Below are 26183 nucleotides of genomic sequence, written 5' to 3'. Positions count from 1 at the left end.
ATAAATACGGATGTAACAAGACAATAAACGTCAGATCCTCATCAGCTCCTCATCAGAACCTCATCAGATCCTAACCAGAACCTAGCCAGAGAACATGGCAAAAGATCCTGGACAGAACCTGGCTACAGAACTTCACTGGAGAACCTAGACAGAACATGGCAGGAGAAACTGGATAGAACCTGGCGACAGAACCTGACTGGAGATCCGGGCTAGAACCTGGCCAGAGAACCTGGCTGGAGAACCTGGAGAACCTGGCTGGAGAACCTAGCGAGAGAACATGGCACCAGAACTTGGTTGGAGATCCTGACCAGAACTTGGTTGGAGTTCCTAACCAGAACTTCGCTGGAGATCCTGGAGGGAGAATCTCGCTATGCTGATGAACTGAAACCAGTTTCCATGTCATTCATTCTTCGCCGACTCCGTCCACACCTTTGGGGACCCCTGGACCCGCTGGGGTTGGACCCCAGCAGATTCAACCATGGTTAATTCTTTGGATTAAAACTTTGTATTACTGCTGTTTCTCTTCAGAATGATTCCTAAAATGTTCAGTAAATTTGACCAAAGGCTAATAGCTTTCTCACATTTTTTACAATATAAGGCTTCCCTCCACTATAAAATCTCTGACGTAAATTTTAAGCTATGGGTTAATGCTCTAGCCCATTCTATACATCTGTAAGGTCTCTTTTTGTTCTGATGTTGATCAAGTACATTGGCTTTTAAAGGCTTTTCACATTCCTAAGGCTTCTTTCCAGTATGAATTCTGTGATGTTAAATAAGCTCACACAGCTGGTGAAGGACTTACCACACACCTCACATCTGTAAAACATCTCTCAAATATGAACTCTCTGCAGTACAGTAACACAGGAACACTGATAAATGGCTTTGAGACATTTTCTACATTTATAAGGCTTCTCTCCAGAATGAACTCTCTGATGCTCTGTAAGATCTGAGGAGCTGCCAAAGGATTTGCTGCATTCTCTACATTCATAATGCTTCTCTCCAGTGTGAACTCTCTGATGACAAGAAAGGGATGAGGACTGGATAATGGCTTTGCCACATTCATTACATTTACATGGCTTCCCTCCAGTATGAATTCTCTGGTGGCTGGTAAGGTTCCACCCAGTGAAGACTTTGCCACATTGTCTACATGTATAAGGCCTCTCTCCAGTGTGAACACTCTGATGATAATTAAGAGATGAGGACGTGGTAAGGGCTTTGGCACATTCATTACATTTATAAGGCTTCTCGAGAATGAACTCTCTGATGCATAGTAAGGTCTGAAGAGAAACCAAAGGATTTGCCACATTCTCTACATTAATAAGGCTTCTCTCCATGGAGAACTCTCTGATGATACATAAGGTGTGAGGAATGATTGAAGGCTTTGCCACATTCTCTGCATTTATAAGGCTTCTCTCCAGAATGAACTCTCTGATGCCTAGTAAGCCGTGAGGAGGTGACAAAGGATTTGGCGCATTCTCCACATTTATAAGGCTTCTCTCCAGAATGAAATCTCTGATGCCTAGTAAGCTCTGAGTAGGTGCCAAAGGATTTGGTGCATTCTCTACATTAATAAGGCTTCTCTCCAGTATGAACTCTCTGATGATAATTAAGGGATGCTGCAAAACTGAATGCCTTGCCACATTCTTTACATTTGAAAGGCTTCTCACCAGTATGAACTCTGTGATGTTGATTAAGGGATGAAGGGTGGCAGAAGGCTTTGCCACATTCTCTACATTTATAAGGCTTCTCTCCAGTATGAACTCTCTGATGATAATTAAGGGATTCTGCAAAACTGAATGCCTTGCCACATTCTTTACATTTGAAAGGCTTCTCCAGTATGAACTCTGTGATGCTTAGTAAGGTTTGAGGGGTTGGCAAAGGATTTGGCGCATTCTCTACATTTATAAGGCTTCTCTCCAGTGTGAACTCTCTGATGAGATGTAAGCTGTGAGGAGTAGCGAAAGGATTTGGCACATTCTCTACATTTATAAGGCTTCTCTCCAGTGTGAACTCTCTGATGAGAAGTAACATGTGAGGACTGGCTAAAGGCTTTGCTACATTCTCTGCATTTATAAGGCTTCTCTCCAGTATGAACTCTCTGATGCCTAGTAAGCTCTGAGGAGTAGCCAAAGGATTTGTCGCATTCTCTACATTTATAAGGCTTCTCTCCAGTGTGAACTCTCTGGTGATATATAAGGTTTGAGGACTGACTGAAGGCTTTGCCACATTCTCTGCATTTATAAGGCTTCTCTCCAGTATGAACTCTCTGATGCCTAGTAAGCTCTGAGGAGAAGCCAAAGGATTTGGCGCATTCTCTACATTTATAAGGCTTCACTCCATGGAGAACTCTCTGATGAGAAGTAAGGAGCGAGGACTGGCTAAAGGTTTTGCCACATTCTCTGCATTTATAAGGCTTCTCTCCAGAATGAACTCTCTGATGCCTAGTAAGGTCTGAGGAGGTGCCAAAGGATTTGGCGCATTCTCTACATTTATAAGGCTTTACTCCAGTATGAACTCTCTGATGAGAAGTAAAGTGTGAGTACTTCCTAAAGGCTTTGCCACATTCTCTACATTTATAAGGCTTCTCTCCAGTATGAACTCTCTGATGATAATTAAGGGATGATGCCGAACTGAATGCTCTGCCACATTCTTTACATTTGAAAGGCTTCTCACCAGTATGCACTCTGTGATGCTGATTAAGGGATGAAGAGCGGCTGAAGGCTTTGTCACATTCTCTACATTTATAAGGCTTCTCTCCAGTATGAACTCTCTGATGATAATTAAGGGATGCTGCGAAACTGAATGCCTTGCCACATTCTTTACATTTGAACGGCTTCTCTCCAGTATGAACTCTCTGATGATAACGAAGGGATGAGGAGTCAGCAAAGGCTTTGCCACATTCTGTACATTTGTATTGCTTCTCACCAGTATGAACTGTCTGATGTCTATTAAGGGAGGAGGAATTACTGAAGGCTTTGCCACATTCTCTACATTTGTAAGGTTTCTCCCCAGTGTGAATTCTCTGATGAATTCTAAGTCTTGAAGAACACCTAAAGACTTTGTCACATTCTGTACATTTATAAGGCTTCTCTCCAGTATGAACTGTTTGATGTTGTTTAAGTTTTGCAAACTCAATGAATGCTTTGCCACATTCTGTGCATTTGTAAGGCTTCTCTCCAGAGTGAACTGTTTGATGTTGTTTAAGTTTTGCAAATTCAATGAATGCTTTGCCACATTCCATGCATTTGTAAGGCTTCTCTCCAGTATGAGTACGCTGATGACGATTAACGTTGGAGGACTTAGTAAAGGCTTTGCCACATTCTCTACATTTGTAAGGTTTCTCTCCAGTATGAACTTTCTGATGTCGATTCATGTATGAGGCTTGGAGGAATGCTTTGCCACATTCTCTACATTTATAAGGTTTCTCTCCAGTGTGCATTCTATGATGAAGAATAAGGGTGGAGGGTATGCTAAAGGCTTTGCCACATTGTGAACAGTTATATGGTTTTTCATCCCTATGATTTCTATGATGTTGAGTATGTCTGGAGGACTGACTAAAGCCTTTTCGATTTTCCCTGAGTTTGTGTGTGTTTTCCACAATAGGAATAACCTGACGTATATTGTGAAAAGACATTTGGTCAAAGACATTTCCACTTTTACATTGGTCCCCTGTGAGCTCACTTGTCCGATGATTAAGATATGACTCTTGCTTAGATTTCTTCCAATGTTCAATCCACTGATAACTGCTATCTCCATTTTGTGTATTCTGGTGATAATTGGAGACAGAAAGATCTTTAGGGAATTATAATCACATTAAACATGTACACTAGATCCATAAGAACCATTTTGTGATACTCATGAAAGCAATCCTAATATATTAAAACTGGAGGCCTGGTGTATAAAAATCTTGCACTCAGGGGAGTATCCTTCAGCCCAGCCTGTACCCTCTTGCAGTCCAGGAGCCCTGGGGAGATGTCCAGCTGTTGGCTTAGGCCCACTTAGAGGTGGGAGAAGCTCCTGCCACTGCCTGTGCACTCATCAGCTGTGAGCCCAGCTTCTGGCTGAGCGATTCTACGCCTGTGGGAGTGCACTGACCACTAGGGGGCAGCTCTAATGTTTTGCAGGATCGGGCTGAAACCAACTCTCTGAAATCCCCTGACAGGTGCCGGATTGTGAGATGATACAGGCCAGAAAGAGGGACCCCAGAGGTGCATGACTGGGGGCAGGGAGGGATTCGACAGTTTGGCCAGCCAGAGGGGGACTGTGGGTAGGCGCCAGGGCCTGTCCGGCCCATCTTGCTCAGTCCTGATCAACCAGACCCCAGCAGCAAGCTAACCTACCGGATGGAGCATCTACCACCTGGTGATCAGTGCATATCATAGCGAACAATTGGGTGTCCTTAACCTATCGTTAGCATATTATGCTTTGATTGGTTAAACGGATGACCGGACCACCAAAAACTTAGTATATTAGGCTGTTATTATATAGGATGATAGACAAAATATAAACACAACACCTTAATTATTAGAGAAAGAAGAATGAATCCTTGTAGCAAAGATTGCCAAATGCCCAGCCAGCATGGCTCAGTGGTTGAGCTTTGAAGTGTAAACAAGAAGATCCTGGTTCCATTCCCAGTATGGGCACATGGCCCAGCTCAGGGATCAGTACCCAGTGGGAGGCATACAGGAGGCAGCCAATGAATTATTTTTTCTCATCAGTGATATTTTCCTCTCTCTCTTCCTGTTCCTTATACTCTGAAATCAATAAAAACACATTTTTCATTAAAAAAATCATAAAAGATTGCCAAATTGAGCACATTATATAGATATACTATAAATTTATACCTCTTAGAAATGATTCAATGAAAGTTTAATCCCATCCTCCCTTTAAAACAATTCAAATGATTATTTATTCTAGAGGCTACATGAGTTACTAGTTTTTCTAGATTTCCTTTCCAAGATTCGGTAACAATAAAAAGTTGTTTTCAACCTTCATGTCCAGAAACACCCTTATCTGCCAATGTCACTGACTTTAATAAGGGAGGTTTCCCAAATCCAAAGTACACCTGACATGGTTAGGTAACAAGAAATTTATTATGATAATTGTTCCAGATTAGTTCTGTTTATATTAATATCCTCCCTTCTCATCACACTGTTCCTCAAATTCCAAGGCTTTCATTAAGTGTACATTATCAAAGCGACACCTTTTATATCTTACCAGTATTATTTCAGGGAATAAATCCTGTATTCTGGGCTTTGGCATAAAGGCTTGGTTATCTTTAGATGGTATAGCTGAAAGAAAACAAGTTTTCAGTTTTGACAATCAGGTAAGTGCACAGCAAGTATTGACCAAATCACATTTTGGAGTACTCTAAGAGCCAGTGAAGAATTCAAAGAAAGCTCATGATAGGTACAAGGAAGAAAACTCACATCAAATAGGGGCAAAGAGTTGCTAACATCTGCCCATGATACCTGCTCAAACACCCTGTCACACAAGGGCAAAATATAACAACACTTCCAATTCCCAGTTTCTCTGCTGAAGAGAGAGATGAGGGAAGTGCGTGTTCAATGATCTCGCTCTTTTGAAGCATCTTCAAGAACATGTGTTTGTTGTGCATGACAGAGAGTGTGAATGGAATGGCAGTACACATTGAGTGCCCTGTTGTGGCTGCTATAAAGAGACAATGAGCCGAAACCGGTTTGGCTCAGTGGATAGAGCGTCGGCCTGCGCACTGAAAGGTCCCAGGTTCGATTCCGGTCAAGGGCATGTACCTGGGTTGCGGGCACATCCCCAGTGGGGGATGTGCAGAAGGCAGCTGATCGATGTTTCTAACTCTCTCTCCCTCTCTCCCTTCCTCTCTGTAAAAAATCAATAAAAACATATTTACAAAAATAAAAAAAAGAAGAAGAAAAAGGTAAAGAAAAAATTATGAAAAAAGTAAATACATATCTATCAACAAGTGATCTAAAAATCAAATGAATAAAAAATCTGATAAACAGAATAAACTGGTGAATGTAATAGAATCAGGGGCATGGAAATGGAACAGAATGACGATTCTCACAGGGGATGGGAGCTTATACATATATATAAGCCTAATGTGCATTTACAACTTCCCATGCATGAGGTAAAACAATCTTCTACAGGATGCTTATACCACAAAAGAAAGAAAGGATACTCTCACATATACGAATAGGGTTGACATACCGAGATGTCTACTTGTAAAAGAATAAGTGAAGTTGGACTCTTATTAAACACCATATACAAATATTAAACCAAAATGGATAAAACATAGAAACATAAAGCTAATAACTCAATCTATTAAAAGAAAAGTTATAGAAAAGCTTTTGTTTATTTTTAATATATTTTTATTGATGTCAAAGAGGAAGAGAGACAGAGAGAGAGATAGAAACATTAAGAGAGATTCATTGGTTGTCTGCCTCCTGCATGGCCCCTACTGGGAATGGGAGCCTGCAACCTGCTCATGTGCCCTTGATCAGAATCGAACCCAGGAACATTCAGTCCGCAGGTCGACAGTCTATCCACTGAGCCAATCTGTCTAGTCATGTAGAAAAGTTTTTATGAAATTTGATTTTTTTATTTTAACACCAAAATGAAAGGTAAACAAAATGAAATAGTCAAAAAGTATTATACCCTGTATAAAAGTATTATTCACATGAAAGCAAATGGTCAGTGTGTTAAAAATACAAGCTGTGAAATGGAAAAAAATATCCCCAAAGCATATTATCAGATAAGTAGTTAATATCCAGAATATATAAACACCTTTTAAAAATCAACATGTAAAAAAAAGTAACACAACTTTAAAAATGTCCAAAGCTATAGAGTTAACTAATCTGTAAGATAGAAGGCAAGAACACACAATAGGTAAAGACCGATTCTTCAGTTGTTCAAGTAGTTAATCAAAAATGAAACAGATACATGCAAAAATACTAAAACTACACCCTCTTTATAGGACGGGAACCAAACTGAACTCAGCAAGGATTAACAACAAAAATATGACACCTGAAACCATGGAAACACTGGAAGAAAGCATACTCAATGAACTTTACCATCACTCTTTAAAATACGGCTTTCCATATATCTTCCTAGGCATAATAAAGAACCCAAAATATAAAGAAATGAGACTACAAAAGAATAATTTGACATATCAAAAGAAACCACAAAATAACAACAAAAACCCAGCAAAGCTACATCCTCCAAAGCCAAAGAGCCAAAATATATGAGGAACTCACACAACTTTACACCAAAAAGACAAACAATATGATTGAAAATGGGTGGAGGACCTGAATACACATTTCCCAAATAGGACGTAAAGATGTGCAATACAGATAATAAACGAGGTTTAACTCATTCATCATCAAGAAATGCAAGTGGAGCCCTAACTGGTTTGGCTCAGTGGATAGAGCATCGGCCTGTGGACTGAAAGGTCCCAGGTTCGATTCCGGTCAAAGGCATGTACCTTGGTTGTGGGCATATTCCCAGTAGGAGGTGTGCAGGATGCAGCTGATCGATGTTTCTAACTCTCTATCCCTCTCCCTTCCTCTCTGTAAAACATCATGAAAAAAATATTTTAAAAGAGAAAGAAATGCAAGTGGACAATACCATGAAATATCAATCATACTTAAATCAAAAAACAACAAGTATTACTAATGCAGTGGAGAAATGAGAACATTATTGCACTGTTAGCAAGTTTATAAAGACACTAGAGGCCCAGTGCACAAAATTCATGCAAGAGTAGGCTTTCCTTTCCCTGGCTGCTGGCACTGGCTTCCCTCTGGCAGTTGGCAGGCACCCAGGACCCAGGCTTCTCTCACAGCCCTGGCTTCATCTGGAAGGACTCCAGCCTAACTGGCATTTTATGCTTTTACTATTATAGCTTGGTGCAGTCACTAACAAACACAGAGGGTTTTCCAACATTTACAAACAAGTACCAGGTAACACAGCTCTTTGAACTTCACAGAAAGCAACATATAACTGACCGTGTCTGGAAACGAATTTAGGTAGGAATATTCCTACTCTGTCTGGAGTTTGTCCTTTCAGGGGATTAAAACAGAGAACATGAATTCACAAAGATATACCCACCCATATATGCACTGCAGCACGATTTGCAATAGTGAAGATATCCAACTGGAAAAAAAGACTATTTTCATAATGATGCTCTACCATTTAAAATAAAAGACTTCATTTGACTTGACATGTAAGGAGACAAAATTTATATCTCAACTCATCTCCTTCAAGACGTGATTCACTATGTGTTTATTCCAGAGATGACACAATAGCTGGCTGCATATAAAATTTCCATGTTACTAAATATAAAACTACATTAATTTTATACACTTCAAATATTTGAAAGGCGAATATGTAACCAAGTTTGTATTTTAATCCATTGTATTAAAATGGAAACTCCCTAAGTATCAACTCAAACGTTAAAGAAAAAACAACAATAAATACAGCATTCTCAAAAGAAAAAAAAAAAAAAAACAACCAAGAAGCAACAGGCTGTGAAAATATATTTATAAAACTAAACATGGCCTGGCTGGTATGGCTCAGCGGTTGAGCGTCGACCTATGAAACAGGAGGTCACGGTTTGATTCCTGGGTGGGCATATGTCAGGTGATCAACGATTCTCTCTGAGCATTGATATTACTATGTCTCCCTCTCTCTCCCTTTATCCCTGAAATCAATAACAAATATCTATCTATCTATATATATCTAAAAGGGTAGGATGCAAAGCGTCCCCTCAGGAATTCTACCGGGAGACCGGGAGTTCGATCATTCACTATGACATGCACTGACCACCATGAAGCGAAGCAGAATGAAGGCCCCGCTGGAAGCTGGCATCTGGGGAAGGAAGGCCCCAGCCAGCAGCCAGGGAAGGAACACCCTAGCCGGTACCTAGCAGTCAGAAAAGGAAGGCCCTGGCCTGTAGCCAGAAGGCCCGATTGGCCCTGATTGCCAGCCAGACCTTGGGACCCTATCCATACATGAATTTTGTGCACCACGCCTCTAATATATATATATATATGTAACAAACCATACATCCGTATGACCATCCAGTTCATATGACATACACTGGCAATTGAAAAATAAATGTTCACCCGTGCATGTGTGACATTTGTCACCATCTGACACTGGCCTCCCATTTAAATTAATTCGAAGACAGTTTCGTGTGATGCCAGCATTTGTGATGGCTATTAATAAATCACAAGGACAAACTAGACAGAGTAGGAATATTCCTACCTGAATTCGTTTCCGGACATGGTCAGTTTTATGTTGCTTTCTGTACAGTTCAAACAGTCTGTGACGTTAAAGTTGTAAATACTTAATCACAAGGATAATTAGTCAAGCACTCCCAAAGTGTTTTTATTCATAAATGAGTGTTTTTAATGCTTTTTTTTAAATGTATTTTATTGATTTTTTACAGAGAGGAAGGGAGAGAGATAGATAGTTAGAAACATCGATGGGAGAGAAACATCGATCAGCTGCCTCCTGCACATCTCCCACTGGGGATGTGCCCGCAACCCAGGTACATGCCCTTGACCGGAAACGAACCCGGGACCCTTCAGTCCGCAGGCCGACGCTCTATCCACTGAGCCAAACCGGTTTCGGCAAGTGTTTTTAATCTTAAATGACTGCCATCTTGTTAGGTGTTTGGTGGTAATTCACCCTTTAATGTGGTATACAGGGAGATATTAGAATGAGGTTAATTACTTTATCACTCCATGTTTGTTTCAATGTTGTTTTAATAATGTGTTTTTGTTCTTTTTACATAATGTTTTGTTGTTTTTGTATTAGGGGTTTGTGGTTCTGATATCATGTTGTTACTGTTTACTTCACTAATCAATTTATATATTATTTTCATATACATTTTACTCATTTTCTTTCATCTCAGACACTTCTATTATAGACAAGGGCGATATTGAAATATCCCTTCTAATTAATTACCTTTCAATGTGCATGAATCTGTGCCAGGCCATTAGTACATTAATAAAAAAGTAAACATGTACAGGATAATTATGCAAAACACACAAAGAAACCGTTCAACTCAACATTGACAAAAGAACCAACATGTCTGAAAAGGGCCAAATACCTTTAAGGCACAGCACTACAAGATATATACACATAGAAAATCAGTGTAACAAGATCCTGCACATCTTACGTCACTAAGGAAATGCACATTAAAACAATGAGAACAAACAAACAGCACAGGCAAGCAACACTAAACCACCATTGTACAGGTCAGAATCCAGAACTGACCCCACCAACTCCCTTTGTGATGGTGGAGCAACTGGAACTCCAATCACTGCTGCTGAAAATGCCAAATGCTTACAGCCCTTGGGGAGATGGTTTGGAGGTTTTTATAAAACTAAATATACACTTGCCATGGGATCCAGTAAATAGGCTCCTTACTATTGAACCAAAGAGTTAACCTTTTTATCTACTGAAAAGCCTACAAGGGGCTGCTTATTCATAATCTACAAAAGCTAGAGACAAAGAAGAGGTCTCAACAGGTGAATGGATAAATACACTGAAGGATATACAATGAAGTCTTATTCACTTGTATAAAGATATAATACGTCAAGCCATGAAAAGACATGATACAAGCCTAGATACACAGAACTAAATGAAAGAATCCAATCTGCCCGCCCAGGTAGCCCAGTTGCTTAGATGATAGTACCAATATGCCAACGTTGTAGGTTTCATCTCTGGTCAGGGAACATACAAAAAAAAACCAATCAATTAATGCCCATCTGAAGTTTCTATCTCTCTAACTCTCCCTTCTTTGCTGAAATAAACATGATCTTCCCCTAACCGGTTTGGCTCAGTGGATAGAGCATTGGTCTGTGGACTCAAGGGTCCCAGATTTGATTCTGGTCAAGGGTATGTACCTTGGTTGCAGGCACATTCCCAGTAGAGGGTGTGCAGAAGGCAGCTGATTGATGTTTCTTTCTCATCGATGTTTCTAACTCTCTATCCCTCTCCCTTCTTCTCTGTAAAAAAAATCAATAAAATATATTAAAAAAACAACAGGGTGGCCAATTGTGGGCGAGCAGTCAGACATCCCCTGAGGAGCCCCAGATTGGAGACGTTGCATGACGGGCTGAGGGAAATCCTCCCCCCTCCCCGCCCCCCCCCGTGCACAAAAGGCATTTGGGGGCAAACAGGCTTTCGGGAAAGGGGTACAGGGGGACGGGACACTTGGGGCGATGAGGCCAGCAGGGGGGCAGTTGGGGATGATCAGGTCAGCAGGGGGGCACTTCGGGGCAAGCAGGCAAGCAGTTGGCGGCGATTAGGCCGGCTGTGGGTGGGGCAGTTGAGGGCAACCAGGTCAGTGGCATGGGCAGTTGGGAGTGATTAGGCCGGCAAGGAAAGAAGTTGGGGGTGAGAAGGCCGGCGGGGGGAGTCGGGGAAAGATGGGGGCAAGCAGGATGGCAGGCTGAGTAGTTAGGGGCGATCAGGCATGCAGGCAGGTGAGCAGATAGGAGCCAGCGGTCCCAGATTGCGAGAGGGATGTCTGAGGGGTCCTAGATTAGAGAGGTTGCAGGCCGGGCTGAGGGACACCGAGACACTAGTATATATATATATATATATATATATATATATAATTTCGGGCACCGGGACACTAGTGTGTGTGTGTGTCTGTGTGTGTGTGTGTGTGTATACGTTTATGCATGTACAGTGGTGCCTTGACATACGAGTTTAATTCATTCCGTGACGGAGCTGGTAACTCAAATTACTCGTATGTCAAATCAGTGGCGTTCTCTGTGATGTTCGCTGCGCCAACTAGCGGAGGGGTATTTAAAGCTGACTTGCAACCCAAATTTTAGCTCGCAACTCAAAGCAAAAAATCAGCAGAGAGACGGCTCGCATCTGGAAAAACTAGTTAGTCGGGACATTCGTAAGTCAAGGCCCCACTGTAAGTACGTATGTATGTACGTATGAATGTATGTATGTATAACGCCTTCAGTCTTCGCTAATCTGCTTCACGCCTCCATATGAAAAGTAACCGCCATATTTGTTGGTGGCTAATTTTGCATATCACGCGGATTAGCGAATGGGACTCATAGCGAAGGTATGGGCAATTATCCTATTTGTCTATTATTAGATTCCATATATATATATACATACACGCGAGCAGACACACACACACACACACACACACACACACACACACACACACACATGGCTAATGTACAAATTGTCCTCTCGGGAGTACGACCCGGAGAGCAGGAGTTCCATCACTCCCTGTGATGTGCACTGACCACCAGGGGCCGGTCCAGAAGAAGGATGGAGAGCAGAGATAGCGGCGGGGCACTAATAGAGGGAGGGGAGGAGGAGGTGGGGAGAGCGGAGACCAGGCCTAGGGATCCTTCTCATGCACGTATTTCGTGGACTAGGGCTCTAGTGTAGACTATAGAATATTCTAGAAAATGATTTTTAAAATATGACTTTCTGATATTACCTTCATTAGTGTAGACAAAATGTAATGTGTGCAAACACTGAGTTCCTAATTCACACACACCAAAAGTGTTTCTTTTCTACACCAAGGAATTCCCCATTTGTTCCTTTTTAAAAAACTATATATATTTATTCCTTTTAGAGAGGAAGACAGGAGAGAGAGACAGAAACATTAATGAAGAGAGAGAATCATTGATCAGTTGCCTCCTGCACACCCCATACTGGGGAGCGAGCCCACAACTCTGGCATTTGCCCTTGAACAGAATCGACACTGGAACCTTTCAGTCTGGAGGCCGGTGTTCTATCCACTGGGCCAAACCAGCGATGGACCAACGTGTTCCTTGAGAGCAAGAATCTACCACAGAAAAGAAAAGGCCATGGAGATGTGAAACAAAAACCTGCGGGTAGAGTAGGAACTCAGGAAGGAAGTCATCCTTACCCACGGACACCAGGTTGCTGTAGTTCTCCAACATCACATCCAGGTACAATTTCCGCTGATCTGGGTCCAGGCATTCCCACTCCTCCTGAGAGAAATCTATGGCCACATCCCTGAAGGTCAACGGTCCCTGAAAGATAAGAAACATTTACCAAGAGGTCTCCAGAAGTGTTCACAAAGTCACCCAACATGAAATCAGTGTCAGAAGAGGTTTGGACCTAGGGGAGTACCCTGAATCAGATACCTTTGCCCCAGGAACATTCTCTGATATGTGTTCTAACAGTGACAAATGAGGATGACACATGTCCATAGATCCAGGATTCAGATTTTCCTATATATAAGAAAATAAACTTTAAAATTAAGTCATGGCCATAGCTGGTTTGGCTCAGTGGGCTCAGGTGGATAGAGGGTGGGCCTGCAGACTGAAGAGTCCCAGGTTCAATTCCTGCCAAGGGCAAAAGCCGGGGTTGCAGGCTCAATGCCAAGTAGGGGGTGTATTGGAGGCAGCCGATCACGAATTCTCTCTCACCATTGTTCTCTCGTTCTCTCTCTCGTTCTCTCTCTCTCTCTCTCTCTTTCTCTCTCTCACCCTTTCCCCTCTGAAATCAATAAAAATATATTAAAAACTAAATTAATTAAATTGAGGCGTGGATACAAGCATATGGATTTCTGAGTGCTGCATTTGCATCATTCAGGGCCAGTGGGGTATATTTCTCAGATAGAAATGCAATGATGGGTTGGAGTTTACAGACTTCTCAAGTTGAAGCAAACCACAACAAAATGAACTTCTGTAAAGACACAGATTCTGATCCAGGTTCTAAGATGGGGCCTGTGTTTCCAAACGTGTCACAAGCTCACTTTTTACTTGTGATGCCAATATTTCCAAATCATGTGCCATACTTCTGGTTGGACACAACAAAATTGCCAGCTCGATCCCCGGTGTGGGGTGTGCAGGAGGCATCGGTTCCATGATTCTCTCTCATCGTTGATGTTTCTATCTTTCTCTACCTCTCCCTTACTTTCTGAAATTCATACAAATATACTTGAAAAAAAGAAAAAATACTCAAAATAATGTTAACAATTTAGGCACAGAGACACACATCTTATAAGTATGAAATCAAGATGGTTAGGTGATTCCATAAATCTCATGAATATATTTGTGTATGATCCCCTTTTTGTTTTATAAGCAAAATAAGGACAGAAACATAAGGATACAAAACAAGTTAAGACTTATTATTTCCATTGTGTGGTTGTAAATCCTCACCTCCAGAGTTTTTTTCCAATGAGTTTCGTAGAGTAGGAGGCAGGGAGGTAGAAGCACAAAAGGGAAAAGGTGCGAGTGAAAAAGAGAGAGACACACACACACACATCAATGTGAAAGAGACAGAGACACATGGGTTGCCTGCCTACCACATGTACCCAGGACCTACTTGCCAGAAACCAGGAATCAAACCCTCCACCACTGATCCACACCAGACTGAGGGAACTAATTTTTCTTACTAGTACATTTCTTTCCAAATTTTTATGTATCATTAGTGGAAAGTTATATTGTAGAAATTTAATGAAACTGAACATGCATTAATAACATTCTTTGAAACTTTCTAGAAAATACAAAAAGTGATCATGTAGGGTATGTCTCTCATGTGAGTATAGAACAGTGATGGCGAACCTTTTGAGCTTGGTGTGTCAGCATTTTGAAAAACCCTAACTTAACTCTGGTGCCATGTCACATATAGAAATTTTTGGATATTTGCAACCATAGTAAAACAAAGATTTATATTTTTGATATTTATTTTATATATTTAAATGCCATTTAACAAAGAAAAATCAACCAAAAAAATGCCTTTGCATGTCACCTTTGACACGGGTGTCATAGGTTCGCCATCACTGGTATAGAATATAATGAAAAGTTAAAGACTCAAGGTCTGATTGTTTAAAAGATCCCATGAAAAAGCCAATGATCCGTAGGAAATAAAAGTCCTTCATTTTCAAAAGCAAACACAAACTAAGGAGAAGAACATTTCCAGATGTGAATGAGGTCTTTGCACATCTTTCATTAAACCCCTACTACACCCTTGTTCCTCAGAAAGGGAGAGTATTAACTCTACAGTGAAGGGAGCATCTCTGCCACGTGATCATCAGGGAGCCTGAGACAATGGGCATCAGGTGACTGAGGCACACGGGAAGTCAGGTCACCACTGCTGTGACATTACTGCCAAAAATACCTCAATAAAGAAATCATTATGTGGAAATGATCACAAATAAACATTAATTCTTGCAAGTGCCAACCCACAGGTACCTCTCAGGTTCTGTAAGCAAACAGTATATTTGAGTACCAAAACTTTCCCCCTAATCTAGTGAGCAAGTCTCTTCCATTTATTATTTACTCTTCACTAAGAACTTGCTGAGCTATTTTGAACAGTAAAATGTGCATTTTCTTACTCCCCATCATGAGCTGATGTTGCAGCCACTTGAACCTAAAACCTATCTTTCCCTTCTTCAAGACACAAGAGCCTCTGACCCCATCCCAATAGGGATGTTAGACATGGATGCCTTCCCAGGTGGATCTGTCATAAAAAGGATGTTTTGAGTACTTGAGAGTCATTAATTAAAGGTGGGAATGCTTCCTGACCTTGTGGAGGCTGCATAAAATGAAGGCAGAGAAGGCTCTGGGAAAAAGGAGAGAAATATAGCCGGGCCAATGAGGCTCAGAGGTAGAGCGTTGACCTTTGAGCCAGGAGGGCGGGGTTCCATTCCAAGTCAGGGCACACTCCAGGTTTCAGAATTGATCTCCAGTGAGGGGTGTGGAAGAGGCAGCTGATCAATGATTCTCTCTGCTCATTGATGTTTCTCTCTCTCTCTCCCTCTCCTTGCCATTCTGAAATTTAAAAGCCATTCTGAAATTTAAAAAAAAAAATTATATATATATATATATATATATATATGAGGGAAATATAGAAACTGCTGACACTATTGGCAGAAATAGAAAAGCTATTTCTAAAATTAATGTGAATGTCACAGGACTCCATGCAACCAACTCAATCAAGAAAAGAATGTATGAAATTAAAGGCTTCAGGCTTCCTGATTTTAAAACATACTTCAAAGCTTCTGTTATCAACAACTATAATGCAGCCCTAGCCAGTATGGTCAGTGGATAGAGAGCCGAACTGTGAACTGAAAAGTCCCAGGTTTGATTCCTGTCAAGGGCACATGGGCGGGTTGCGGACTTGATCCCCAGTTCGGGACATGTAAGAGGCAGCCTATCAATGATTCTCTCTCCTCATTGATGTTTCTACCTATATCTTCCTCTCCCTTCCTCTTTGAAATCAATAAAAAAACCCAAAAAAATTATAAACAAAGAAATAAAAAACCTGTGATACAGACATTACAAGAAATAATAAAGGAAGGTAGAATAAAAGGCCTACATAGACATTCTCCTGGAAAGATGTAAAGATCTTCACCGAGAAAGAATTGGGTAAGCCAGAGCAGGGACAGGAAGGGGGGTTTAGGGATGACAAAGTAGAGGGAAAAGCAGCACTGAGAATGAGCTAGCTGTAGGTCACAGGACACAGTGCAACAGGGGAGCAGAGGGGACAGGGGACACAGGCATGAGAGAAAGACAAATATATCAACAAATGTTAGAGGAAAAGCAAACAGAGCCTCTGACCCAGGACACATCTTTTACCTGAGAAGCAGCCATTTGGTCCTGGTCCTGATGGGGTCTGGGTTGTTTCCTCAGGAGACAATATGTTGAGGAGTCACAGAATGTGCCTTCAAAGGCGTCCCCACAGCCTGTTAATCAGCTCCCCTCACACAGTCAGAAGGACCTGGAAATGAGGAAAAGGACACCCCCTCCTGTCCTGTGTCACAGGAGAGAGTCAGGAACAATGAGCTCCTACAGGGAGACCACACTGAGATTTTTTTTCTGTCTTCATGTGTCAAACACTTCCACAAACTCCTACAGGAATGAGCACATGTGCTGCTCTGCTGAACCCCCAACCCCACAGAGCACCCCTTACCTTCTCTGAACAAAGCCTGCCCTGGGGGCCCTGACCAGCATCTTTAACTGGTTCCCTCCTGGGCCTCCCAAGCTGCCCCAGAGCTGTTTTCAGGGGCGCTGGGTACAAGACACCAGACCCAGCAGCCCTGAGACGTGTGAGGATTGGGAGGGGGAGAAGCAGGAACTTGTACACGTGCAGGTTTCCCAAGCCTTTGCGGTGGGGCGCGGAGGTGGGGTGCAGACCCCCAGGCCGGGAGCCATCCGGGCTTTTTGGGCAGAAGCGCCGGGCGGGGAGAGGGGCGCAAAGGGCGGGAACCCCCTGACCCAGACTCTCAGCCCCGCGGGGAGGACCGGCGGCCCCGGGAACGGTTTTCAGCGGGAAAACCGCGCGGCAGGCGGTGGCCACAGCCACAGGCGGAGAGACCCCGGGCCGGGGCCTCCGTTTCCTCCCAAAGGCACGTGACGCCCGCACCGCGCAGCCTCCCGGGACGCGGACTCACCGCTGAGAGAGGCTCCCGGGCGGGGACCCCAACAAGGACTTCAGCGCCGGCAGCGCCCTCAGCCTTCCCTGCGGGGAGCGGGACGGGGAGCGTCAGCTTTAAAGACAAACACCCTCCTCAGGGGAAACCGCCACCTTCCCCTCCACGGCCGCTTCCGCGTCTGCAAGGAACTGCGCATGCGCCTCCCTGCGGGGTGGGCGGGGCCAGAGCCTGAGCTGAGCGACTCACTGATGGAGGCGGAGCTAAAGCCTAAGCCAGAGCCTAACTAACCTCAAGCTCTGGAAATTTTGTTTCTTTGTTACTAATGCAATGGCCCCACCCCGTAACAAAGAAACAATTTCCGGTGGATGAGGCTCAGAAATCAGGATTTTAAACAGATTCCCAGGTGACTCTAATGTGCAGCTAAGGTTGAGAACCACTGCTATAGATAATAAACGTGCAATTCTTTGTGCAAAACATGAGCATGTTCAAAAGTTAAAGAAAATTTGGATATACTCAATGTAGATTTTCACACATATTTGAGTGATAATTCCATTGATTCCACTGATGATGCTGAAAAGGAAAATTTTCCCATCCAATTTCTTAATAGTATTACTCCTTCAGGAATGCCATTTCATAAATTAAAATTGAAAGTGGGTGCAATCATCATGCCATTGAGAAATCTCAATAGTAAATGGGGTCTTTGTAATGATACCAGATTTATTATTAAAAGGTTACAAACTAACATTATTGAAGCTGAAGTATTAACAAGATCTGCAGAGAGAGAGGTTGTTCTGATTCAAAGAATTAGTCCCCATCTGACACTGGCCTCCCATTTGAATTGATTCGACAACAGTTTCTCGTGATGCCAACATTTGTGATGACTATTAATAAATCACAAGGACAGACCTACCGGTTTGGCTCAGTGGATAGAGCGTCAGCCTATGGACTGAAGGGTCCCAGGTTCGATTCAGGTCAAGGGCATGTACCTTGGTTGCAGGCACATTCCCAGTACGGGGTGTGCAGGAGGCAGCTGATCGATGTTTCTCTCTCATCGATGTTTCTAACTCTCTATCCCTCTCCCTTCCTCTCTGTAAAAAATCAATAAAATATATATTTAAAAAAATCACAAGGACAAATTCTAGACAAAGTAGGCATATTCCTAACGACTCTCCGGTTTGACCTGTGTAGCCTCTTCGGGGAGGATTGGAACCTGCCCCAGGACAGACCCAGGCTCAAGAATTTGGGCCCAGCCGGGTCGCAGCTGGGGATCCCCGGGGAATGGCTACACACAGGGCCGCAACCACCTATGGCTGCGGGACCCGAGGGACTGCACAACAACTATGACATACCCCCCTATATGTCTGCTCTCGCCAGCCCAGGATTGCCTTTCTGAAGTGCGGAAACCAGAAGGCTTATTATTGTGGACAGTGGGGCTGTGAAACCTATGCCAAATGGCCCCCAAAGCTTACAAACAGGGACATACGATTCACCCGACAGGTGTGGCCAGGGGCCCCGGAAAGGAACTGTACTGTTGGAAACTGCAACCCCACTGTCATCAAACCAGTGGCCTATTGGGCTAAAGACTGGACCGGGGAAAGACATGGGGATTGAGGCTATATGTCTCTGGACCAGACCCTGGGGTACTATTTACTATCCAGCGACGGGAAATACCCCGACCGCTCAACCCAATTGGCCCCCTGGCCCCTCAGCGACCCGAGGTCAGGAGACCAAGCCCGGCCCCACGTGTGACGAGCTGCCACCACCATCATCAAAGACTGAGGCAAGGAAAACCAAGATGGCGGCATAGGTTAACGCTGGAGTTTGCTGTCTCGAACAATCAATTCAAAAATACAACTAAAAGACGGAACAGACATCACCCAGAACCACAGGAAGGCTGGCTGAGGAGAGATTCTACAACTAGAAGTAAAGAGAAATCCATACCGAGACTCAGAGGAGGCGCAGTACGGAGGTGAAATACTAAGGTGCGGAGGTGCACGTGGAGCAGGCTGGCGGCAGAGGGTCCAGTTGGTGGTTTCAATAAGGAGGGAGTTTCAGACTCTGAGCTCCAGATCCGGGCGAGTCTCTAGGGACCCAGACTCAAACAGGAGAAGCGGGAAGGCAGCTTTCTCTCCGAGGTTTGCAGCGGTTGCAGAGCCGCAGGGGACTGAACTGAGAACAGCCATAACTGCTCGCTCCCCCGCCCAGTAGATCCCCTGGGACCTGCCCCGCCTAAGCCCTGCACAGAGGCATTTGCCCCATAGCCTCAGGCAAAGGCTAGATTAGCACCGCCCTAGAGATTCATCACAGAAGCTCTCCCACTGCAGACACAGCTGACTCTCATAGCCAGTTAGCCTGGAGGTCAATTCACTCCTTTATTGCCGACGACAATTAAGGCTTAACTACAACAAGACTTCGTACAAAGACCACAAGGGGGTGCACCAAGAAAGCATAAAAAATGCGGAGACAAAAAAACATGACAGAAATGGAGGATATAGAGCTAAAAAAACGCACTTTTGAGGGCTTTCAATAATTTGCTAGAAACTGCCGATAAACTTGATGAGAGCCTCAAGAAATCTAATGAGACCCTCGATTTTGTGATAAAGAACCAACTAGAAATTAAGCATTCACTGACTGAAATAAAGAAAATTATACAGACACCCAACAGCAGACCAGAGGAGCGCAAGAATCAAGTCAAAGATTTGAATTGTGAAGAAGCAAAAAACACCCAACCGGAAAAGCAAAATGAAAAAAGAATCCAAAAATACGAAGATAGTGTAAGGAGCCTCTGGGACAGTTTCAAAGGTACCAACATCAGAATTATAGGAGTACCAGATGATGAGAGACAGCAAGATATTGAAAATTTATTTGAAGAAATAATGACAGAAAACTTCCCCCACCTGGTGAAAGAAATGGACTTACGGGTCCAAGAAGCGCAGAGAACCCCAAACAAAAGGAATCCAAAGAGGACCACACCAAGACACATCATAATTTAAATGCCAAGAGCAAAAGACAAAGAGAGAATCTTAAAAGCAGCAAGAGAAAGAGACCCAATTACCTACAAGGGAATACCCATACGACTGTCAGCTGATTTCTCAACAGAAACTTTGCAGGCCTGAAGGGAATGGCAAGAAATATTCAAAGTGATGAATACCAAGAACCTACAACCAAGATTACTTTATCCAGTAAAGCTATCATTCAGAATTGGAGGTCAGATAAAGACCTTCACAGATAAGGAAAAGCTAAAGGAGTTCATCACCATTAAACCAGTATTATACGAAATGCTGAAAGGTATCCTTTAAGAAGAGGAAGAAGAAGAAAAAGATAAAGATACAAATTATGAACAACAAACATGCATCTATCAACAAGTGAATCAAGAATCAAGTGAATAAATAATCTGATGTACAGAATGAACTGGTGATTATAATGAATCAGGGACATAGAAAGGGAATGGACTGATTATTCTTGGGGGGGAAAGGGATGTGGGAGATGCGGGAAGAGACTGGACAAAAATCGTGCACCTATGGATGAGGACAGTGGGTGGGGACTAAGGGCGAAGGGTGGGGTGGGAACTGGGAGGAGGGGAGTTAAGGGGGAAAAAAAGAGGAACAAATGTAATATGAACAATAAAGATGTAATTTAAAAAAGATTTAAAAAAAGAGAGAAACAAAGGGGGTTTCTACAAAGGATAATATTGGGGATAAAAAAGGGCATGAAATAAAAAACGGAACTGATAAATGAACAAAAACCATCCAACAACAATAATGACAAAACAGATCATCAACAATGGAGAGGACAAAACTTTTCCGGCTCCAAAACTTTCTCATTATCAGATCTTCTCATTATTAGACCTTCCCTATAAATAACCCTGAAGAAATATACTTCTGGAGGTAATTTAAAATGTCAAAACAACACTAAAATATGAACTTATGAAGATTCCTTGTATGTGGGAAAATATAGAGAATATAAAAATGTATGGTGTTCTATAAAAACACACATATCATTTTGAATTCTCTTGTGGACATTTAGAAAATAAAATATTTTAAGTAGTTCCCATAGTCATAATAAAAATATCAAATGAATAACTAAAATGATCCTGTTAACAGGTGACAGAATTCTGTATTGCAAATCACATTGTACATTTCTAATAATATATGTATATAATTAATTTCTCCAAACATGGTACATAAAACCAAACAACAAAGTTAGCTATGTTTCTGTACATTAAAGACATTAATGCAAAATAATAAATTAAGTATGTGTTTACGTGAATAACAACATAGTGAAAATAAAATAGTCACAGTTTACTTCCTAGGAAGGTGCATGATTTGTATGCTGTCAAGCATAAAATACTGCTGGCTGCCCCCTGCAGTGTGCTCAGGGGTTAGAGCACGGGCCACCCAGCAAATGGTTGCAGGCTGGATCCCAACCCCATTTGTTATATGTGAGGAAGCCAAACAAACAATGTGTCCTCTCACCATCGATATTTTTCTCTCTCTTTCAATCCACCCAACCCCTCCTTCCCACTATCTCTAAAACTCAATGGGAAAAATATAATTGGGTGAGGATTAAGAAAATAAAACATATATGTATTTATATATACACAAACATATACACATTGCTGGCTGTAATTAAAGAAGAAATCACTACGTTGAAAAAAACATTCCATGATCCTACTGTGAAATGCTAACGGTAACACACAAATTCCATTTCTGGGGATTTATAGAGAGAACACAAATTCAAAAAGATATACCCACACATACATACACTGCAGCACTATTTGCAATAGCAAATATATCAGACTGAAAAACAAAAGACTATTTTTATAATGATGCGCTACCATCTATATACATAAATGCCTAAGCGACCGTTATGACCGGTCCACAGCTTGACCGGTTGCTATGATGCACACTGACCACCAGGGGACAGATGCTCAATGCAGGAGCTGATCCCTGGTAGTCAGTGCACTCCCACAGCCAATCTCCTGCGGACGGCCAAACTCCCGCGATCCCTCACCAGAGCTGGTTGGCCCTGTTCGGGACTGGGCAATACAGCGACGACCAGCTAGGCCAAGGGACCCCACCCCTGGATGAATTTGTGTACCACGTCCCTAGTTTAAAATAAATTAAACGACTTCATTTGACGTGACATGTAAGAAAACAAAATTTATATCTCAATTTATCCCCTTCAAGACATGACTATGTGTTTATTCCAGAAATGACACAATATCTGCCCATATAACTTCTATGTTATTGAATATAAAACTACATTAAGGGAGACCAAGATGGCAGCATAAGGTACAGACCTGTGCGTGCTGCCTCCCACAAGAGCTTTGAAAATACAGTGGGGCCTTGACTTATGAATTTAATTTGTTCCGTGACAGAGCGCATAACTCAAATTACTTGTATGTCAAATCACTGTGACGTTCGCTGCGCCAACTAGCAGTGGGGTATCTGAAGCTGGCTCATAACCTGAATTTTTTAAAATATATTTTATTGATTTTTTACAGAGAGGAAGGGAAAGGGATAGAGAGTTAGAAACATTGATGAGAGAGAAACATCGATCAGCTGCCTCCTGCACACTCGCCACTGGGGATGTGCTTGCAACCAAGGTATATGCCCATGACCGGAATCAACTTGAGACCCTTGAGTCCACAGGCCGACGCTCTATCCACTGAGCCAAACTGGTTAGTAACCCGCATTTTTCTGAGCTTGCAACTCAAAGCAAAATATCAGCCGAGAGATGGCTGGTATCTCAAAAAAACTCCTTAGTCCGGACACTTGTAAGTCAAGGCCCCACTGTACCAACTATAAGACAAAACAGCTATCTTTCAGAACCATGGGAAAGCTGGCCCAGTGGAAGTTCTACAACAGGAAGGAAAGAAAGAAGAGCATTGAGACTGAGTAGGATATACAGAAGCGCCAAGAACAGAGATATGGAGTCGCACCAGGCGGGCTGCAACTGGATGCGGGGTTTTTTTTCATTCGAAAGGGGTTACAAAAACTCGAAACCAATGATCTTGTTTGGGGCGGGATTCTGAGGTCCCAGACCCCTATGGGGAGAGGCGGGACGGCCTTGCAGCATGTCGGAAAGCGAGTGTGGCTTTCTCGCGGAGCTGCTCGCCAGTACTCAGGGATGTGGAGTTGCTGAGAGGCGAGGAGCCGCGGAGACGACATTGCTGTTTGTTCCCCCATGGTGACTCCCTGAGATCGCACCCTACTCAATTTTCATCCCCACCCAATCGGTGCCAGAGGCACAAAAGGAACCACATGGGCTTTTGCAGCTTAACCCAACAAACTGCAGATTTCAACTCCTCACACCCATAAGGGACACACTCAAGAAGCAGAATCAGGTTCAGAGGAAGCTGTACCCAGACCCGGCTGGGCCGGCAACATGGAACCGCTGTACCAGCAAACGCACTAACAGCTTCACCAGATCCAGTGTCACATGGGACGCCGGGAGACGGCAGACATGCAGTCTGTGCACTTAGTAGAAAACAAAACCCAAGCAAGGATACCAGATATTCAGCCAGCAAGAATACCTGGAGATTTTGTCCAGCAAGGAGCCGCCCAAGAAAAGACAGAATGCCAAACTTCCTGTTGCTGATTCGGCACCTGTGAAGCTGAGCCAGCCCGTGAGGGTGAGACGGCCCCCATGAGGCTGTGACCACCCCTGTGAGGCTGAGACCGCACCGGTGAGGCTGAGATGGCCCCTGGGAGGCTACGACGGCCACTGGAAAGCTGAGAAAAATACCACATGATCTCACTCATTTATGGATAATAAAGACCATTATGAACTGATGAACAAAAATAGATACAAAGGCAGAGCAGCATTGAACAGACTGTCAAACTACAGTGCGAAGCCTGGGGAGGGTTGTGGGGTAAGAGTGCAACCAAAGGACTTATATGCATACATATAAGAATAACCAATGGCCGAAACCGGTTTGGCTCAGTGGATAGAGCATCGGCCTGCGGACTGAAAGGTCCCAGGCTCGATTCCAGTCAAGGGCATGTACCTGGGTTGTGGGCACATCCGCAGTAGGAGATGTGCAGGAGGCAGCTGATCGATGTTTCTCTCTCATCGATGTTTCTAACTCTCTATCTCTCTCCCTTCCTCTCTGTAAAAAATCAATAAAATATATTTTTTAAAAAAAAGAATAACCAATGGACACAAGACACTGGGGGGTAGGAGAGGCCGGGGGAATGTCAAGAGGGGGGGAAAGGAGCCATGTGGAATACTCTTTGTAATAATTTAAGAAGTAAAACAAAATTAAATTAAGAAAATAAAACTACATTAATTTCAAACATCTCACTTTTTTTTTTTAAAGGAAGGCACTCTGCCACGTGCAGCGCCTCATTTGGATGTGTCTGGAGTCTTGGAAGCTTGACTACCCTACATTCTCCTACAAATGGACCTTGAGAGCTTCTTTGGAGGTTCTAGCAGGGGAGCGCAGCTACTCGTATACCCTTGACCGAAGACCGGTCCTCACCTGGGGGGGGAAGGTCATCCTCTTCGACCGAGCCTGCAGCTTCGGGAGGGACCCACATGGATCGGTGAGGGAGGAGGGGGACACCCACCTAGCCAGCCAGATCAGCCGAATCAACCCTGGCGATCAATGGCGTGACAGATGTCACAGCCAGATCTCCCTCACATCCTACACCTCACATTTTTGAAAGGCAAATACATAACCAAGTTTGTTATTTCAATCCATTGTATTAAAATGGTAACCCCCAATGTATCAACTCAAACATTAAAGAAAACACAAGAACAATAAATATGGCAATCTCAACAGAAAAAAAAAAACACAAGCAGCCACAGGCTGAGAAAATATACTTGTAAAAGTCAACATGGCCCAACTGGCATGGCTCAGCACTTGATCGTTCATCTATGAACTAGAAAGTCACAGTTCGATACCTGGTCAGGGTGCAATACCAAGTTGTAGCCTCGATTCCAAGTACGGGATTTGCAGGAGGCAGCCGATCAATGATTATCTCTGATCATTGATGTTTCTATGTCCCTCGCCCTCTCCCTCTCCCTCTCTCTCTGACATAAATAAATCCTATATAATAAAAGTGGGATATGCAAATAGCTCAAAGGGCAGAAAAACCAAACAACCAAATGTAATATGCTAATGATATGCTAAGGCTGCTCAACCGCTTGCTATGACATGCACTGACCACCAGGGGCAGTCAACAAGTCTCTATGAAGTGCACTGACCACCAGGGGGCAGATGCTCCGAACGGTAGGTTAGCTTGCTAGTGGGGTCAGGCTAATTGAGACTGAGTGAGATGGGCTGGACATGCCCTGGAGCCCTCCGTCAGTCATTCCCCGGCCTGATTGCAGCAGTGGGGTAGCTCACCTTTGCCTGCGCCCTCTTGCAATCCAGGACCCTCGGGAGATGACGCAGAGCCGGTTTCAGCCGGATCCCTTGGGAGGGTGCAAGACATAGGGCTTATGGCTGGCAAGTGCTGCTGTGGCAGGACAAGCTTCTCCCAATAGGGACTGATTTGGCGTGAGCCCGCAGTTGGCACAGTGGGGCTGGGATGAGCAGAAGGGGCAGGTATGAGCTGCAGGCTGTGTTGGACTGTGGGTTTCGGCCTATTCTTTGCAGGCACCCAGAGGGAACCCACCTGTGCATGAACTTGTGCACTGTGTCTCTAGTACAATGATGGCGAACCTATGACACGCAAACTCATGTTTTTGGTTGATTTTTCTTTGTTAAATTGTATTTAAATATATAAAATAAATATTAAAATATAAATGTTTGTTTTACTATGGTGGCAAATATCAA

At 43.2% G+C, this 26183-nt stretch overlaps 1 protein-coding gene across 2 annotated transcripts; it reads right to left on the bottom strand.

Moving 5' to 3' along the window:
* Positions 1-1481: 1481 nt before the first annotated feature.
* Positions 1482-17565, bottom strand: LOC102423424 (zinc finger protein 420-like). Of its 2 annotated transcripts, XM_023764964.1 has the most exons (6): positions 17414-17565; positions 16599-16740; positions 12917-13043; positions 5218-5291; positions 3580-3766; positions 1692-3495 (listed from the first exon to the last, which is right to left on the bottom strand). In XM_023764964.1, the coding sequence occupies exons 2-6, from the start codon at positions 16611-16613 to the stop codon at positions 1814-1816; spliced, it is 2085 nt and encodes a 694-aa protein (XP_023620732.1). In that variant the 5' UTR covers positions 16614-16740; positions 17414-17565; the 3' UTR covers positions 1692-1813. The 2 variants fall into 2 exon arrangements, with proteins under 2 accessions (XP_023620733.1, XP_023620732.1); XM_023764965.1 differs by lacking the exons at positions 3580-3766; positions 5218-5291; positions 12917-13043; positions 16599-16740; positions 17414-17565 and having other exon boundaries at positions 1482-1746; positions 1829-2291; positions 2376-3497.
* Positions 17566-26183: the final 8618 nt, after the last annotated feature.

This window comes from Myotis lucifugus, unplaced genomic scaffold (assembly GCF_000147115.1).
Source record: "Myotis lucifugus unplaced genomic scaffold, Myoluc2.0 scaffold_365, whole genome shotgun sequence".
Lineage (NCBI taxonomy): Eukaryota > Metazoa > Chordata > Mammalia > Chiroptera > Vespertilionidae > Myotis > Myotis lucifugus.
The sequence above is the reverse complement of the archived record's forward strand: the minus strand, read 5'-3'. Positions and strand labels throughout refer to the sequence as shown.